Source organism: Danio rerio, chromosome 10 (assembly GCF_052040795.2).
Source record: "Danio rerio strain M-AB ecotype USA chromosome 10, GRCz13ab, whole genome shotgun sequence".
NCBI classification, from domain to species: Eukaryota; Metazoa; Chordata; class Actinopteri; order Cypriniformes; family Danionidae; genus Danio; species Danio rerio.
This window is the reverse complement of record NC_141030.1, coordinates 27,161,398-27,180,934: the sequence shown is the minus strand read 5'-3', so window position 1 is coordinate 27,180,934 and position 19,537 is coordinate 27,161,398. Positions and strand designations below refer to the sequence as shown.

The 19,537-nt window shown below is 33.9% G+C and overlaps 4 protein-coding genes across 24 annotated transcripts in view; 1 reads left to right on the top strand and 3 right to left on the bottom strand.

Annotated features, from left to right (window-relative positions):
* cadm2a (cell adhesion molecule 2a) overlaps positions 1 to 19,537 on the top strand; it is a 755,249-nt gene that overhangs the window by 356,359 nt on the left and 379,353 nt on the right.
* On the bottom strand, positions 51 to 1,953 carry LOC103911745 (C-type lectin domain family 17, member A-like). Its single transcript, NM_001443394.1, is given in 5 exon segments — positions 51 to 865; positions 943 to 1,040; positions 1,173 to 1,300; positions 1,429 to 1,722; positions 1,840 to 1,953. Coding segments are annotated over 5 exon segments (669 nt in total). The 5' UTR covers positions 1,862 to 1,953; the 3' UTR covers positions 51 to 738.
* LOC101884526 (CD209 antigen-like protein C) lies at positions 3,881 to 7,828 on the bottom strand. The gene is made up of 5 exons (XM_087270679.1): positions 7,475 to 7,828; positions 7,095 to 7,376; positions 6,837 to 6,963; positions 6,536 to 6,645; positions 3,881 to 4,261 (listed from the first exon to the last, which is right to left on the bottom strand). The coding sequence occupies exons 1-3, from the start codon at positions 7,632 to 7,634 to the stop codon at positions 6,863 to 6,865; spliced, it is 543 nt and encodes a 180-aa protein (XP_087126805.1). The 5' UTR covers positions 7,635 to 7,828; the 3' UTR covers positions 3,881 to 4,261; positions 6,536 to 6,645; positions 6,837 to 6,862.
* Positions 10,109 to 16,525, bottom strand: LOC110438855 (C-type lectin domain family 4 member M-like). The gene is made up of 5 exons (XM_087270669.1): positions 14,175 to 16,525; positions 13,761 to 14,096; positions 13,559 to 13,686; positions 13,364 to 13,470; positions 10,109 to 11,002 (listed from the first exon to the last, which is right to left on the bottom strand). The coding sequence occupies exons 1-5, from the start codon at positions 14,257 to 14,259 to the stop codon at positions 10,873 to 10,875; spliced, it is 786 nt and encodes a 261-aa protein (XP_087126795.1). The 5' UTR covers positions 14,260 to 16,525; the 3' UTR covers positions 10,109 to 10,872.

Sequence of the window (19,537 nt, the reverse complement as noted above, 5' to 3'; positions counted from 1 at the left end):
GAAAACTGAGAAGCTGTACACATACACCAACAAAATAAAAAGAAACTAATAGATTTGCTGAGTAATTTTATTAATAAACACATTTTTTTGTAGTGACACTTTATGGCTCACAACAAAGGTATACAGCTACAGCTGAAGTCAAAATTTTTAGCCCCCCTGAATTATTAGACCCCGTTTATTTTTTCCCCCAATTTCTGTTTAACAGAGAGAAGATTTTTTTTTCCGACACATTTCTAAACATAATAGTTTTAATAACTCATTTCTAATAGCTGATTTATTTTGTCTTTGCCATGATGACAGAAAATAATGTTTTTCTAGACGTAAGACCCTTCTAAACAGCTTAAAGTAACATTTAAATGTTTAACTGGGTTAATTAGGTTACCTAGGCAGGTTAGGGTAATTAGGCAAGTAATTGTATAACGATAGTTTGTTCTGTGGACTATCGAAAAAACATTGGCTAAAAGGGGCTAATAATTTTGTCCCTAAAACGGTGTTTAAAAAATAAAAAAAACTGCTTTTATTCTAGCCAAAATAAAACAAACAAGACTAAAAAATATTTTCAATATGAAAATGTCTTTGCTCATTAATGCATCATTTGGGAAATATTAATAAAAGAAAAAAATTCATAGGGGGCCTTATAATTCTGACTTCAACTGTATATGTATGCATATATTTCTAGCAAAATACATCTTTTTTACCATCTTACTACTTTTAGCTCACAAATGAAAGCTTTTCGGATTATTTTCTCTCGCAAATCCAATTTAAAGTCTCGCTGCATGAAAAATCATACAATTCTGCTGAAAATGATGCAGCACAGCTCTCTCCTTGAAGTCCATTTGGTTCTCCAGGCCCCCAGGAGCTGAAACTGCAGATCAACATTAGCTGTTTAGTGTGATATGATACTGACTGTGAGAATTATTAATTTATTAATTACAATCTCACCCAGTGGCCAGTTCGCTGCCATCAACCCATTTCCATTTCCTCTCTTCATTTTTGTCAGTCAGACCAATCCAGATATTAGCATCAGATTTAAAAAACTTCTATTTATGGGAAAGAATTTAAATAAAATCAATCAATCAATCAATCAATCAATCAATCAATCAATCAGTCAATCAGTCAATCAATCAATCAATCAATCAATCAATCAATCAGCTCATCAATATTTCACTCACATGTTCCTCTTTGCTGTTTATAATCATCAGACTTGCTCCTCTTTGTTCACAGTCTTTTTTACTCTCAGTCCAGTTCTTCGTCTCAGTGGACATGTAGTAAAAAACTGATTGATAGCACATCCATCCATCTGGTAACACAACCAGTTTAGTTACAAACTCTTCATTCTTGTCTACTTTTAACCGAAGCTAACTAATGACAGTTTACACATCTTTTTAAAACTAAAAATTGCATAGTTTAAGTGCAGGTCGAGATTACCCATTCCATGAAGATGTTTCAACAGTGCTTTTTCCTCTTCTTTTAACTGTTGTTTTTGCTTATTTGCATTGTTGTTTTCTTGCTGTAATCCATCTTTTTTTGTTTCCAAGTTTTCGATTTCCTCACGTAAAGTATTCTTTTGGTTTGCAAAGTTTTCCTCTCCGTTCTCATATATGTCAGCCTTAGTTTTGTGCTCAATACTCAGCAATATAATGGCCTCCAGCAGGAGAATGCACTGCAGCACCAAATATGCTGTCATTTTTTTGAATGTTTTATTCCTCACAGAATCACTTCCTGAAAATGACATGTATATATTGACAAATATTTTGTAATACTTAAATATCAAGGCTTGACATTTGCATGACTAAAATTCAATGTGCTTAATAGTTTTGTAAAAACAAGTTCCGTTACCTTTGCTGGTTGTCTTGCACATTTTCAGTCTCTTTAAGCAAGATTGTTGTAAGTTGCTTGTGTGTGAACTGCACTGGTGTGTACTGATACTTTAAAAGGCTCAACTTTAACTGCGCCACTATAACCACACTGAGCAGTCGTATCCTCTGTTTATCTATCTGTCTATCTATCTTGTAAGATTCCATTTTAACAGTCCAACAACAGAATGTTATGCATGGATAGCACTTCTGAAAAGAATTCTATTATTTTTTTAAATGTATTTTTATATGTTTTCAGCTCCAAATATAATCATAAGACTGCAATTTTAAGGAATTGTAAGGAGCCAATCACATAATTCATTCTTGAATCAGTTTAGAGTTTTGACTTATATATCTGATCTTATACTTTTCAACTATGCATCCATTAGTTTCTTGTCCGGGCACCAACTATAATAATGTGTTTAAACTACAGCAGATCTTATTGTAGTTCTGCCGAATTACTAAAAAGGTGATAAGAATGATGGTATAAAAAGGTACATCTGTAGTCAAAACATCCTTCAGCAATCTTATACCAAAAACCGAAATAAGGACAGTTATAGTAGCTAAATTTGTTGGAGAGTGTTGCTAGTATGTGACTATTTTAAATTGCTAAATGGAGCTATTAAGTGATGAAGTTAAATCAAAAGTAAGCACTTAGTATTTGAAAATTAAATGATTTAAGAATAATATAAACTGACATAATTTCTGTTTTTGATATAAGATTACAGAAGGATGAACTAATTGACTAAAAATGTACAGTTTTCTACCATACTGCTAACTTTTTTAGTCATTTAGCAGAACTACAGTTAGATCAGCTGTAGTTAAAACCCATTCTTAAAGTTGGTGTCGACATCAGGTCAAATAAAGTGTGTGTGCACTACGCAGGGTGATAAAAAGATAATCCCAAGCACATTTTTCTAATTCAAAACAGCATCTTTATATATAATATAATCTTTATATATATTTTTTCTTATATATATAAGAGTGACGCAGTGGCACAGTAGGTAGCGGGTGCTCCGGTTTCCCTCACAGTCCAAAGAAATGTGGTACAGGTGAATTGGGTAGGCTAAATTGTTCATAGTGAATGAGTGTGTATGGATGTTTCAAAGAGATGGGTTGCAGCTTGAAGGGCGTCCGCTGCATAAAACACATGCTGGATAAGTTGGCGGTTCATTCCGCTGTGGCAACACCACATTAACAAAGCGACTAAGCCAAAAAGAAAATGAATGAATATATATATATATATATATATATATATATATATATATATATATATTTTTTTTTTTTTTTTTTTTTTTTTTTTTCTATTACTATTAATGATTCATTTTTAGTATCAACTCACGTCCATTTCCTTGCCAACTTGCCTTGTGTGACTTAAACTAGTTCTGGTATCTCAAGTAGATCTGAAGATATAGTGGCATGTTTTTGTTTAGGTGTTTAGGTATGTTGTGTCAAATGGAACTGACTTGAGGAAATTGTAATACACCAAAAATTATATGGCATTATGAAAATCACAAATGTTTAATATTAGTAGTTCATTTAATTTTCAACACTATTCAAATATACATTTATGTCATAGCATATTTGTGATATTAACAGGTCCGGCATGCTGTGTGTAAAGTTGACCAGTATTGAATTCATTGTAATTCACCAAAAATCACATTAGGAAATCATACAAAAAAACAAGACAAAACAGTTGAATTCAAAATTCATAATTCATGTTCATAATTCTAAATGAGATTTCAGACAACTCAAAAAGTAATACATATCAAGACACAAAAATACTAAATTTAATGATAAAACAAATAAAATAATTAAACAAATTGCCATGTCCCAAACTTACTTAGTTTGTACACTAATATTGAAACATGTATACACTTCCGCTTTGGAAATATAAAAAGCTACACAAACAGACAAGCTCAAAATAATTCATACCTCATACAAATTCTCACTTTTTTGTTCAAATCTATAAAAACAATCTGAGATTTTTTTTCACTTATTATCTTTGAGGAGAAGCCTGTGTCATTTCAGTTCAGAAGAAAACTTGCTGGTTGAATTAGAGTAACATTAAGTCAGAATTTACCAGTGGTATGAATAATTTTGCAATTGAGTGTATCACAAATTATAATAAAATCTTAAACAATTATTAATATTTTATGCTACAGATTGTTTTTTTCATGAGAACTTGTGGAGCTGTTTTTAAAAAAAGTCAAATGAGACAATGTTGTAACAGCTCCATTTTTACCCTTTAATTAATGAAATCCTTCTTATTTGTTTAATTTTGTCGCTCACAGATCCATTTAAATGTGTTTTTACAGGGATAATCCCCAAAACCTAAAGGCAGATTAACGGCACAGTCTTCATCATTAGTGCTGGTACCACTTGGTTCTCCTGCTCCCCAGAACCTGCAACAACAGATCAGCATTATAGGTCTACTTTCTGTGTGAAATGAAACTGACTGTATAGTCAAGTCTAACTCGCCCAAAAGAAAAAGACTTTACTCTCCCAAAGCCTTCTTTCTAATTTCAATAGTATTTTAAAGGTTTATACAATTACATAAATGTATAAAATGGCTAGGCCAAACATGGTTGCAACGATGCACAGAGTTTGATAGAAGAGCAACTATGTTTATATAAATTTAAGGGCACACAAAACTTATGCTTTGACAGTTACCTCTGTTTTGGTCACAAAAAAATAAATAAAAACATCAGTTTGAAAGTAACAACACAAATCCTTTTTTCAATTTTATACGTAATGTGTGATGTAATGGAACATTTGTTTTATTTGTTTTATTAAAGCATCCACTTAAACTAGAATAAACAATTAAGTTCTACAAATGCACTGGTGAAAAACACTCTGTATTTGTATGGTGCACGTGATTACTGAACTCAAAGACCTGTACTGTAACCTTTTTTTCCCGTTATAAAATACATACGAATTGTTAAACTAGTATTAAACAAGTTATTAAACTAGTAAGTGGGTAGTTGGATGAATAAATACATTCTAGACAAGGCTTTTTTATTTGTTATTGTTGTTTATTTATGTGTCAGTTTTGTCTTAACTAACTTAACCAATATAAATTTTATTTTTTTCTTGCAATTTAAGTACATTTTACTCTTTAGAACTTTTTTCTAGAAATTTCTAACTAAATTAAATACATTACATTTCTAATTAAAATTGCAAAATCAACACTTTTAGAGCTTCCAGAAATAATAAAAAGGCACAATCACAATATTGATCCGCGTGGTTCAATTACTCGTGTATCTGCAGGGTCTTAAAAAGTCTTACATTTCAAAAACACAATTTTAGGCTTTAAAATGTCTTAAATTTACTGAAATATTTTCTTGTATGTCTTAAATCATTTAAAAAAGGTTTTAATTTTTCTTTGTTTCTATAAAGCCACCTAATTAATTTAAAACACATCCAATCACCAACAATGCGTCTCAATAAAACTTTTAGCAAAACTACTCATAACTAATATTTATTGTTGTGCAAACATTTAGTTTTTAAAGAGTTATTTTTTAAGTTATGTTGAACATAATCTAGGCAGGTTAGGGTAATTAGGCAAGTTATTTTATAACAATTCTTTGTTCAGTAGACTATCGGAAAAAAAATAGCTTAAAGAGGCTAATAATTTTGACCTTAAAATGGTTATTAAAAAAATAAAAACTGCTTTTTATTCTTGCCAAAACAAAACAAATAAGACTTTCTCCAGAAAAAAATTAAATATTATCAGACATACTGTGAAAAGTTCATTGCTCTGTTAAACATAATTTGGGAAATATTTAAAAAAAATAAAATAAAATCAAAGGGGGGCTAATAATTCTGACTTCAACTGTATGCATACAACTATAAGGTCTGCTTGTTTTGAGACATTATTTAAAATATATGTCTAAGAAATTCCTAATTATTACTTTTTTTTTTTTTCTGCTGGGCCATTTAAAATCCTTAGCATCTAGTCCTGCATTCGTCTAAAATTTCATTCTTCGTGGTCTTAACATTTTTTAAATTTGACATGGTAAAACCTGTAGACGCCCTGATTACACTGAAAAAAATGGTTCATTGCAAATTGCAAACAGTTTATATAAACAAATTAAGTTAAACATTACAGAATTCAACTTGTTTGTTTAAACTCAGCCCATATAAATTGTTTGCAATCACAAAAAAAGGTAACACTTAAAATAATGCTCCATTAGTTAATGTGTTTATTAACATTGATTAAGTATAAAAGCATTAATTAATCATAGTTCAACATTAACTAATGTGATAATTAAATCCAAAGCTGTATTTGGTAACATTAGTTGATACACTAAGTTAACCTGAACTAATGTTATTTAACTTAAATAACATTAACTAAATTAACAAATATGAATAGATACTGTAATAAATATACTACTAATGGTTTGTTTGTGTTAGTAAATACAGTATCTAACATTAACTAATGGACCATTATTTGATTAAGTGTTACCAAAATTGTAAATGTAAATCCAATTAATATTTTTTTTCATTGTAGGTTTCTTACCTAAAGCCAAAAACAACACTTTTACAGCTTCCAAAAATAAGAAAAAAAAAAATTATTACGGTCACAATTTTGAAGAGTGCAGTTCAATTAGGTTTAAATAGTTAACAGGTTAAATATTTAAACCTAAATCAAATAAATCAATTCAATGATTTCTTACCCAGGGGACAGACTAGTGCCGTTAACCCATGTCCATGTGCCCTCCAACTCACTGTCAGTCAGACCAATCCAGACTGAATCAGAAACACCAATTTCTCTTTCTACAAACTCCTATTAATACAAAATATATATATAAAATATTTTTGAATTAACAAACGTGTGCATAAAACCAACACCTCTCAAATTCCTATATAAAGATGTCTCAGAACACCACAAAGACACGTTTTTGTCCAATTTTTTTAAACTTAAGCCATAGTTTACTGCTTGTTTACTGACACAAACACACATTTTCCTTCACTCACTTGTTCCTCTTTACTTTCTATGATGATCAGGTCTGCTCCTCTCTCTTTGCAGTCTCGTCTGCTGCAGTCCAGTTTTTCTTCTCAGATGAAATGAAGTAAAGACTGGATTGATTGCACCGCCATCCATCTTTAAACACAATCAGGTCAACAATTAGATCTTTATGCTTATCCGCACTGCTTTACACAGGCTGGTTATAACAAGTCATACAAAGCACATTGCAAAAAAAAATCAATAATATGAATGTCCTTCTTTATTACCCATTTTATTAATCTGTTTCCTTAGTTCTTCCACTTTTTGATGTATTTTTGGATTTTCTTCCTTTAGGGCTTTGTTACTTTCTGCTAAATTTTTAATAACGCGTTGTAAGTTTTCTTTTATTTGTTTTAAGGTTTTTATCTCATTGGTGTGGTTTGTGTTTTTGACGTAAAACTCTTCAATCATCGTGTAGAGATTGACAGCCATCACTATGACAACTGTCAGCATAGCAACACACATCAGCACCAAACACACTGGAGCTGCTTTTCGGATCCTCAAATAATCTAGAACAGGCATGAAAACAGACAATTTTTAAACACTCATATAACTTAATTGCGTGTGTTTTAGTTTAAGTTAAATTAATGAAAGAGTGTCCCAGTACCTGTGTGTTTGCTTGTTTGGTGTCGTGAGGCGTTCTCTGCTTCTGTCCTGACATGGCGGCTTCTCACGACTGCGATCTTCTCCTCAACATCTTTTCTGTCCATCTTGCCTGTCTCATTGGCATTATCCTTCTTGTAGATTTTGGGTCTTTTAGAGGCCATTTTGTAAGGTAGTTGTGTGTGTGGATGGCACCACTGTGTGTAGATGCTGTTTGAGGCTCAACTTTAACTACACCACTGTAACCGCACTGAGCAGTTATATCCTGTCTACTTACAAATTTGAAAAAATGTTTTGCTAAGAAATGATAGAGATCTTTTTCCTTATCTGTGAAATGTTTTTTATTTATTTTATTTTTTTAGCCTAATAGGCATGTAGCTAAACATTTAAACCAATATACTAAAACTAATTCAAATAAGTTGCAAAATTAAATTAAATTAAATTAAATTAAATTAAATTAAATTAAATTAAATTAAATTAAATTAAATTAAATTAAATTAAATTAAATTAAATTAAAATAAATTAAATTAAATTAAATTAAATCAGCTGTGTAAAACACATGCTGAATAAGTTGGTGGTTCATTCCGCTGTGGCGACCTCAGATTAATAAAAGGACTAAGCCGAAAAGAAAATTATAAAATAAAATAAAATAAAATAAAATAAATTCCAAGAGATGGGTTGGGCCGGAAGGTCTGTTGCGCACTGTGGTGACCCTGTGTTAATAAAGGGACTAAGCCCTAATGAATGAAAATTTAATTTAATTTATTTTAATTTTAAATAAAATTTGATGTTTGTTGAATTTTAGAACAATACTTTTTGATAAAATTTATTAAAATTACACTGAAATAGTATATTGTTTTTTAAAGTAAACCTAAAAAATGTGCACTAAAAAAGGTAAAACTTCTGATTATATCCTGTTTAATTGAATTCATTGCTTTAAAGCAAAAAAAAAAAAAAAAAAAAAAAAAACTTTTCCACTATAGTGCTGAACCGTTCTTTAAACAGAACTGTTCCATTCTGTGCCAAACCGGGCCAGACAGCACGGATACGGTTTCATTTTCTACTGTCGTGCTGTGCTGCGACAAAGCTCTCAGGTCAGGTGACCGGCATAACCCACGGTGCATGCAACGCGCGTGGCTGTGCATTTATACTTCTGCGCACTGTCTCTGTCGGTCTGCATTAACACTTCCGAAACGCTAGTTGGCAGTGATGTGTTATTGTTTCTCTGTGTCGAGTTTCTTCGCTGCTTTTTTGCTTTTCCTGAACACTTCCGGGATGTACAAGTGGCTCAAACTCGCTCATTTTGAGGCAGGAACCGGTGGACGTGCAACAACTTTAACTATGAGGTAAACACAAAACAAAACTTTCCATCTAGAGCTCCTTCACGGTACTCCACACTTGTAAACAATCGCTCGCGACATTCACACGGCTCTCGGTCAAGCCCAGACTCGTCAGCGCTACCAAGCCGACCAATCACAGAGCTTACGCTACGCGTCGTTGCGACGTGTAGTTAAATTTTTTGAGAGGTGCACGTCAGTGACGGCGACGGCCACGGCGAAGGGCTATGCGTCAGCGCCGTAGCATATGCTGGTGTTTGACGCAGAAGTATAAATCAGCCTTTACAGTGCCGCTCCGTAAAGCTTGCAAGGAAAGTCTTTTGGACGGCCGACATTACAACACGCCGTTCTTCAGGTGGTCTAGCTGGTATTAAATTAACAAGCTGTCCTGGCTTTGAATTAAAAAGTGCAATTATTTCCTCGTTGTTAAAAGAGTCTCCAAGTTCGTGTTCCATTGATATAGTGATGTTGTTGTGGACTTTGGACATCGACGATGCTAAGCGTGTCTTTATTCGCTTTATTCGCTTTATTCGATGCGTAGCAGGAAAAAAAGTCAGCAGCGCATGTAGTCGCTGGCATGTCTCTCCCGCATCAGAGCAAGTTTTGTGCTGTGAAATACAGCGCTGCATGCAATAAACTCACATTCAGGCAGGCGAAGTAGGTCTGTATTCAAGTCAATGAAATAATAACTTTAATTAATAAAATATCTTCGTAAGAATGTGATGAGTTATTCACTTATCTGTCAGAGACTGCTCTATGGTTTTAAAACCCTTTTCAAACTGTATCGTTTAGACCTGGTTCATTATTTTATATTAAATGTACTGTAGTTTATTGAGAATGTCTGATGACTAGCGCGCTTCTGCTGAGCCAGCTGTGGTAGCTTAGCAACAGAGCCGCGACGTCAACACAAAGAATCTGTCGGCACAGTATTCCGAATTATTTTAAATAATTTAAAAAATTACATTTTTCATTTTTTAATCAAGTCAAAACTATAATTTAAGGGTAATGTATACATTTAGCTGGAACAACTTACATTCATTTTTTTATGTGTTTGTCTAAAGCAAGATTATACTTTGTTCTAAGGTTAAAAAAGATGTGTATATATATATATATATATATATATATATATATATATATATATATATATATATATATGTAGTGTCTATAATAAACAAAAATAACAAATAGTCACTGTGTGACTACAAAGTTCATTGTCTCATGATCAGCTGCAAAATCTCTGTTCACATTGTGGCTGGTGCAGAGACGGAGAAGGACACATATAGAACCAAATCACAACTTTTCAAGTATTTCAATCGTACAGCATTTATTTTGTGTTTCAGTCATTAAATAGACTCAAATACTATAACAATATCATTTATAGTTTATAAAATGCACACTGATGTCTAAGTGAAAATAATAATCACTTTTTAACAAAATGTTACAACATTTTTTTTTTTTACACCAGATGCAAATTGTCGACAACTTTTTTTTCCTATTCTTCCCAAAGGTTAACCAGCCTCTTAGTTTCAGGTTTTTAGAAGAAGTGGATGAATTAGGGGTTTTAAATTCATTGTTAAATCTCATCACTGCAGAGCAAACCAGTCATATCAGCAGAATCTAACATAATCGTTTAGCAATAATAAAACATTTTATATAATGAAATCAATGTGCTTACAAATTTATTTAGGCATACTATATATATATAGTCAGATTTCTTAGCCCCCCTGAATTTTTCGCCCCCCCTGATAATTTTTTCCCCCAAATTCTGTTTAATTTTTTTGACCACATTTCTAAACATATTATTTGTTCTGTAGACTATCGAAAAAAAAATGCTTATATGGGCTAATAATTTTTATTGGTTCATAATTTTTATTTTCATTAAAAATGGCTTTCTCCAGAAGAAAAAATATTATCAGACATACTGTGAAAATTTCCTTGCTCTGTTACACATCATTTGGGAAAAACTTAAAAAAAGAAAAAAAATCTAAGGGGGACTAATTATTCTGACTTCAACTGTATATATATACATCTATATATTTTATTACATAAACCAGCTTGTAATCATTTATTTAAAAATGTTCTTCTCACAGAGCCATTTAAAAGCATGATTGCATGGATAATCTGACCATCCAGGTGAAGAGTTTATAGCACAGTTTTCCCAAATCTGTCCATTGGGCTCTCGAGAATTCCAGAACCTGCATCAACAGATCACAATATCAGTAAAAACAAATATAACAACATCAGAGAAGAAACTAGAGTGTAAGTGTATTGTTGGAAACAGATTTATGACTTTAATTATACTCTCACCGGCCACTTTATTAAGTACACTGTACTAGTACTGGGTTGGACTGCTTTTTGCCTTCAGAACTGCCTTAATCCTTCATGGCATAGATTCAACAAGTTACTGGAAATATTCCTCAGAGATTTTAGTCCATATTGACATGATAGCATCATGCAGTTGTTGCAGATTTGACAGCTGATCAGCAGCATGATGTGAATCACCCATCCCACCACGTCCCAAAGGTGCTCTATTAGATTGAGTCTGGTAACTGTGGAGGCCATTTGAGTACAGTGAACTCATTGTCATGTTCAAGAAACCAGTCTAAGATGATTCAAGCTTTATGACATGGTGTGGTCCTCTGCTGCTGTAGCCCATCCACCTCAAGGTTTGACAATGTTGTGCATTCAGAGATGCTCTTTTGCATACCGCAGTTGTAATGAGTGGTTGTTTGAGTTACTGTTCTCTTTCTAACAGCTGGAACCAGTCTGACCATTCTCTGATCTCTGGCATCAACAAGGCATTTGTACCCACAAAACTGCAGCTCACTGGATTTTTTCTCTTTTTCAGACCATTCTCTGTAAATCCCAGTAGATAAGCAATTTCTGTCCATCTGGCACAAACAACCATGCCACGTATAAAGTCACTTAACTCATCTTTCTTTTACATTTTGATGCTTGGTTTGAACTGCAACAGTTTATCTTGACCATGTCTACATGCCTAAATGCACTGAGTTGCTCCCATGTAATCGGCTGTGTTAACAAGCAGGTGTACCTAATAAAGTGGCCGGTAATATAATTTCTGTTATTCCAAGGTCTCTTGAAATTATTGATTCTGATTGACTGGAGATTGTGCAATTAAATAGTTAAATGTACAGTTAGTTCCGGTCAGTTTTGATCAGTTTAGATCAGGTGTGCTCCCCCCCAAACTTTTAATAGTAACCATAGCAACTCAGTGACAGTTGCCAAAGCCTTAAGGCTTCATAGAGTTTAGATTCTCTACCCGAGACTTGACCCAACCTGATCCACGAGCTTGGTCGGGCCAATATTTCCTCCTACTATCCTTGGGCCGGGCCAGGCCATAATCAAGCATTTGTCTTTTTTTATTTTATTTTATTTTTGTCATTACTTAATTAGCCTAATTGGGTGGAGATATATTCCATAATTAGATCTGCAAGCAGAGCTAAAGTAGCGTGTGGACAGTGCATATGCAGAGCAAAAGAGGTACATAGGCGTTACATATATGAATGATGTAGGCTTATAGGCCTAGTTATAATAATATTTATCCAATATAGTTATAATGATAATTATGCATCAAAGTATTGTGCAAGTTCAGCAAAACTGATTCTAAAATTGTTTTACATTTGTTTTTGTAATTCGGGCTCGGAGCCTCGAACAAATATTTGTTGCATTTTTTAATCGTTAAAAAGTTAATTTGATTGATATTATAAAAATCAGTGGATCTTATTGATGCATTTATTGGTTAAAATTGCTACCTTTTGTGTCATTTAATGTGTATTTGGTCATTATCAATGCACTGTCACTTTAATTGAGCATGAGCAATGGCCAAAATAGCACAGAAATGATGACGGCACAGCTACTTTAGCTCTGCTCTGTTGGATATTTCCTGATTGTTATTTTTAATAGAATGACAGGTTCTAAGTTATGTTTGTCAAAACTAAAAGTTTCATGCAGTTTGCTGCTGTTTTTTGTAATAAATGGAATGCAAATTTCAGTAAATTACATTTTTCTCCTCCCCTTTTTGATCCGAACTGTGAGAATTGTGATATATTACAGTACTAATAATGTCATAACAGATCGTAATAACATTCATTCATTCATTTCATTCATTTTCTTTTTGGCTTAGTTGAATTATTAATCTGGGGTCGCCACAGTGGAATAAACCGCCAACTTATCCAGCAAATGCTTTTACGCTTTTTATGCTTTTTTAACTCTACACAGAAACGCCAACTGACCCATCCGAGGCTCGAACCTATTAATAATAATAATAATAATAATAATAATAATAATAATAATAATAATAATAATAATAATAATAATAACAATAATAATAATAATAATAACAGTTTGTCAGCTCATTGTGCATTTCAAATAATTTTATTGTTGTCAAACCTAAAAAGTGCAATATCTCTGATTTGTAGCTTGGCCCCAAGTGTAACATTAATGCACCAGTTGCAATTGGATTTTGTCTAATGCTGCATGAAACTGAAAGTGAAAATAATTTATTAGATATAATCAGTTTAATTTAGAGTTCTCACCTAGACATCATATTGGTGCCATCAACCCATTTCCAACTGCCCTCCTCATCACTGTCAGTCAGACCAATCCAGAATTCATCATTACGTGAAATCTTGTTCACAAACTCCTTGTAGGAAAAGTAAGTTTCAAAATTCAAAATACTGCACATATTTAGTTATGTACATATCCTCTTTATCACCCACTTTTCCACTCACTTGTTCCTCCCTGTTGCCTATAATGATCAGATCTGCTCCTCTCTCTGTACAGTATCTTCTACTGTCGGCCCAGCTTCTCTTCTCAGAGGAAATGAAGTAAAGACTGTATTTAGAGTACAACCATCCATCTGTAAGCACAACCATTTCTGCTTAATGCAGTACTCCCACAAACACTATCTTAAGAGTAATTTTTTTTATTTACCTGTTTCACTAAGCTTCTTCCAAAGTACTTTTCTTTCATCACTGAACCGGTCTCTTTGTTTAGTCAGGTTGTCATTCTTGGTTAATAATCCATCCCTTTCCTTTGTCAAATTCCAGTTCTTGATGAGTAGCTCATCTCTTTCTTCTGCCAGGTCAGTAATATTTGTTTGCAATTGATATTTTTCTTTCATGAAGTTTTTGCTATTGATTTGAAACGGGTCGACGTTTGTAAAGACTTGGATACTCAGCACTATGACAGCAGTCAGCAGAAGAAAACACAGCAGCACCAAACACACTGGAACTGCTTTGGAGTTGCTGATCTTCTTTGAATCACTTCCTGAAGATGGTCATACATTAATATGTGTTTTAATATAATGTTGGCTAGTTTTATAATGAAGCAAGTCAATCACATTACCTTGTGTTATAATCTCATGCTGAGGTTCTATCTTAGCACTCCTCATAGTACCAGCATTGATATTGCCATAAATAGTCTTCGACATTTTCAGTAACAGTAGATCTGTTGTGTAAATGATAGAAGCTGTCTGTGTTCTTGTGTTTACTGAAGCTTTACTTCTTGCAGGCTAGTCTAAATTTTAACTATGGTAGTAGTCAAAGTATAGAAGAGCATTTCGGAAGTTCCGCCTGTGCTAATTTACATGCAGTTCTAGGTGCAGAAATAGTCGTGTTAAAATTCAAAGAACCGATCACATGGTATGATGTAGCTAGGTTTAGTGTGTCATTGCTCTGTTTTTAAAACTCCAGGGCAATGGAAACAGCCACTTTCATTTAAATGAGACAACTCAAGACATAAATGACACAGTGTAATATGTGAATGCATTTCCGTGGTTGTATGCAACTCATCAATATCTTTTTGAGCAACATAGGCATATTGTGAACATGTATCCTTAAACACATTTCTTGAGATTTTGAATTATGTAGCCAGATATACATATGGCTGCATTCCATTTTTAAAATGAACGGTACGGGGTGGTATGAAGCCATTTCTTTTCGCTCTTACCAGCTGACCGCTTATCTCCGTATGGACGGCTTTCCCGCAGTTACCAGTTTGTCCAGTTAGCTTACTATATAAGTCGGTGGACTTGAGATGCAGAGAGCAGTTGACCACTAGAGCGAAGTTCGAATTTGGTAAATAATGGTTCCAGAAAGCGAGTAAGACAAAAACAGAATCCAAAAAAATTAAATAAACAAGTAGATAACAGAGTGAGAATATGGTAAAATATAAAAACAAGGTAAAAATCAGGCGAAGGCTTTTCTTTTTCTTGATTGCTTTTGTAAATTGTTGGTTGGGTTTAGGGAGGTGGGTGGTTAGGTCAGGTCAGTCAGTCAGTCTTTCAGTCAGTCGACAGTGGCCTCTGGTGGATTTACATGAGAAGAACAAGCATGAATGGCACTCATGAGAAAAGTTTTAGATCTCAGAAAGCATACTCTGGTGGATTCACCAAAACAAAAACTGTAAAAGTCGTCGCTCCTGAGCCATATTTGGCGGTTGCCAGAAATGTATATAAAGCTACGTTTTTAGAATGAGTCTGGTTTGTTTTTGAGAGTTTCTAAGTTTTAAGACTGTGAGCCAGCGACCTTCTTGATCATGCTACCCACTGCGCCACCATGATGCCCAATAATTTAAAATACTTCTTACATTTTTAGCAACCACAGAGAGTCAGGACCTTGGCTTATCATCTCATCTGGAAGACAACGCTCACTGAGCAGTATAGAGTCCCCATCAATCTATTGGGGCATTAGGACCCACACAGACCGCAGGCTGAGCACCCCTTCTGGTATTACTAACACCACTTTCAGCAGCAATCTAGCTTTCCCAAGTGGCCTTCCATCCAGGTACTGACTGGGCGCAACCCTGCTTAGAGTTGCAGAGAGCTAGCTGCCGGCTGTTCACCCTGTCTGGATGTATACTCATGATAATTTGTCATTGCAAAAAGTTTTTATAACTTTGAAACTTTAAACTTTTTTTAAACTTTTTTTTATATTACAACTTATAATTTTAATATTTACAGACTAGCCTATTTCATTTTTATTCATTTATTTATTTTTTGTTCATTTTTTCACTTATGCATTTATTTATTAATTCTTTTCCTTATTTGTTTATTTGTTTATTTATTAACTTGTTTTTTTATTAATTAATTTATTTGTTTATTTATGTATAGTCTAAACTAGGCTAATAATTATTGCTTTCCATGTGTTGTTTACTTTACATGAGCCCGTCTTCTCAAATGTTTATAATAAAATACCAGAGTGAAACTGATCTGAGATGTATGACGTTTGAACGGATGTGACCCTCAAATACAAGTGTGAAATATCAAGTACCAATAGCATCACCAAAGAGAAGTGCTAAATTAAGCATTCTTGATTCTGTTCATTTTTCCACATCCTCATTTTAAGGTCTGTTTTAAGTCAAAGAAACCTATAGTCCCACTTCTTTGTGTTCTAATTTACTGTTTTATGTTCAATCTTTCCCACTAAGATGACTCATTTGTGGTCTGGGTTAAAACAGCTCTCTTTCAAGAATACCCTTTTATAATGACCAAATGTTGAGTGTACGTTTTAATTTACTTATTTACTGAACTCATTTTGCAAAATGTTTTTTGGTAACATTTTGGTGCATGTTTGATGGTAACATTTTAAGGTGATGTAGTTACATGTTCCATCCACTTACTATAGTAATTACAATAAATTATGCATAAATAACAAGACAAGTAAATAAAAGGGTGAGAATGTGGTAAAATCTGAAAACGTGGTAAAAATCAGGTGAGGGTTTAAATTTTTTGGATTGCTTTTTCGATCGGGTTAAGGGATGGAGGAGGGTGGGTCAGTCGATTGGGCATTCATTCAGTCAAGCAGTCAGTCGACAGTGGCATCTGGTGCATTTACATGAGAACAGCAGTCATGAATGGCACTCAAAAGAAATTTGACATCTCGAAAAGTGCACACAGCGGCCTCTGGGGGATTCGCAAAACAAAACTGCAAAAGAAACATACTGTAGCTCCTGGGAGATATTTGGTAGTCTCCAGAAATGTATTTAGGGGTACATTTTCAGAATGAGCCTGGGTTGTAAAATTCCCAAAAGGAAAAATAAATGAACCAAAATGCTCTAAATAAACAGGAGTCTGATTTATTTCTCATATAGAGAATTGAAATGAATTCCTCATTTATTAAAATCTGTCAGATGGATGAAAAAAAGTTATAATATTTCAATTATTTCACATTGGATGGACAATCCAATGGGTAACTTTAAAATGCTTTAGCTTCTGTTTTATTTTTTTCTGAAGCTATAGGCCCCCTCTTTGGCAAAATTACCAAGTTATTTGTGCATTGAGGCCCTTTTTGAAACAAACTTTCCAAACAAGACCATTATAATTGCACCTATAGATATGACTGAGGATTGCATCTTGTTATGTGAGCAGGCTTTATTACTAAGTTATTTCCTACCATGAAAAAAATAAGCAGTCCAGATGAACCACACTGTTCTGGCGTGGCAGACCTTGCCAAATAAACATTTCCAAAAAAATGTGCTATACTTTAGGAATAGTAAGCATACTTGCATGCATTACATAATCATACAATCCAGATGGATTTGGCTGAACAATCAAATCAGAGTTAAACCACTTTCTATGCTACTATACTGACTCTTGTTGATATGTAAGGCCAGTGACTGACAAAGAATGTAAAGTTGGTTCTCACCAATTAACTTAAATATTATTTTTCTATTTTGTGTTTCTGTGGTGACCATGTGGTTTTGATATAATTCATCACTTCCTAATTAAACTAGCAAACAAAATGTAAAACTATACTTATCATGTGTCACTAGAGGGCACTCAAGCTTTTTAAAAACTTCACCAGCCATTCACCTGTTCTACACTGTGGCGGCGTTCCATTGCCGCGATTGTTGGTAGAGCAAGCAAGTTTTGTACGTGTAAAGTCAGAGTCCGTAGGCAAAATAGATGCAAATAAAAACGTCAATATTTTCCAATCAACATAATTCCTTCACCAATTTTCCTTACTCTATAATGCACACTTCTCTGTTACCTTAAGTTGTTATGTTGAATTGAGTTACAGTCAAAAACTGTGTGCTTCCTACCAATGCTCTCTTCCTTCATGCAGTGAAGCCACAGTTATATAGCCTGGTACTGACACCTTTTGGCCAATTGCTCCTACATACACTTTCTATAAAGCTGTGGTCACATTAGACTTTGAGCATGCGATATACTTCCATTCATACGCACGCAAATGCGTCAGACCGGAAATGCAGGGTCATGCATTAGGTTTCGCAGTTTGCTGCAGTGCAAAATTCAAGCTTGGTGAACTCTAACCTGCGAAATCGCGTCACTTGACTGCGTGAAACCAATCGAGGATCAAAACATGAAATCTCTTAACAGAAATTTAAAACATGGAGCAATCGCACGCTTTTTTTAAATGTCTAATGACCTTGTTTAATCCAACCCCTTTTCGCAGCGCCGCACAACAGAATTTCGCACACACAAACTTTAGTGTGGCCGCAGCTTAATGCTTTGCAACTCACAGCTGAAACAGTTTACTAATCTGCACACACACATGCACAGCTGCAGATCATTGACACTGATTACACACATTATATAAAAAACACCGCTCACATAAACACAATAGTGATGGTGAAATGAAGCTTTCTGAACCAGTAAAGCGCTCGATTTGAAAAAGGTTCGTTACTCAAAACTTTCTAAATCAAAGCTCGATGAGGACTTCTGCTAGTTAAGGTTTTGGAAAGCACTGTGTTGCAAAAATGTCAAATGTTCACAACTGATCAACTCATTCATGTACAAATACAACAATTAACAGTAATAAAAACAAATTACTCAATAACTGTAGTTTTTACAAATAAGGTATGTTACATTACACCACCGAGGACTGTAGTAAATCCAAGGTATTCAAAAGTGTTTACATTTTTCATGTCTCAACTAAACCTGGAAATGGGGATCAAACCAGCGATTCCTGCATGGAAGGCGAATGCTCTAAGGAGGAGGCTATGTGAGTGATGCTTTTGGCCTGCACTTGACAGCTGGTCTCCGTTAAACACTATACTTTGATGTGAAGTGGTTTTCTTTAAAAATAGTTGTAAAAAATACACTAATAAACTTTAGGATGGTTCATAAATTATATACTATAAATTACTATTGCATTTTAGTTTAATTACTGGTGTGTGGGACCAGTGCAGTGCTTTGAAACAGTAGAAATGTATGTAATCGACGCCATAATCTCTCGCTATACACTTTACTAACCCATGAGGTTGTTTAAACCTTTGAATCAAAATTCGAAGCAGTCAGTGGGTAAAGGCGTAAATGAAGCTTCGGACGTCACTGATCACGTGATTATGGCAAAACGAATCAAGCTCCGGTACACTGCTTCACTGCAAGATGTATCGTTTTTTTGATACATGCTTCGAAGCCTAGGCGCACAATGTCACGTCACTAACACACAATTCCTCAGCCTTTTATTACTGTTAGTGTGCACCACCCAGCATTTTCCTGTTTGTTGTATTTACCTGTTTTGATTTTGGACTGATTCGGAATTTTGAAGTGCTTTCTGCCTGCCCTGACCATTGTCAGTCTTTTTGGATTACTCTATTGGATTAAAATTGACCTTGTCTATCTGGCCGTCTTTGTCTAATAAAGCTGCATTTGAAGCTTACTTCATTGTCAGCACACTTGATAGAATGTTTTTTTTTCTTTCTTATGTACAGTTTCATCATTTGTATATTTGTGTTTTTATTAG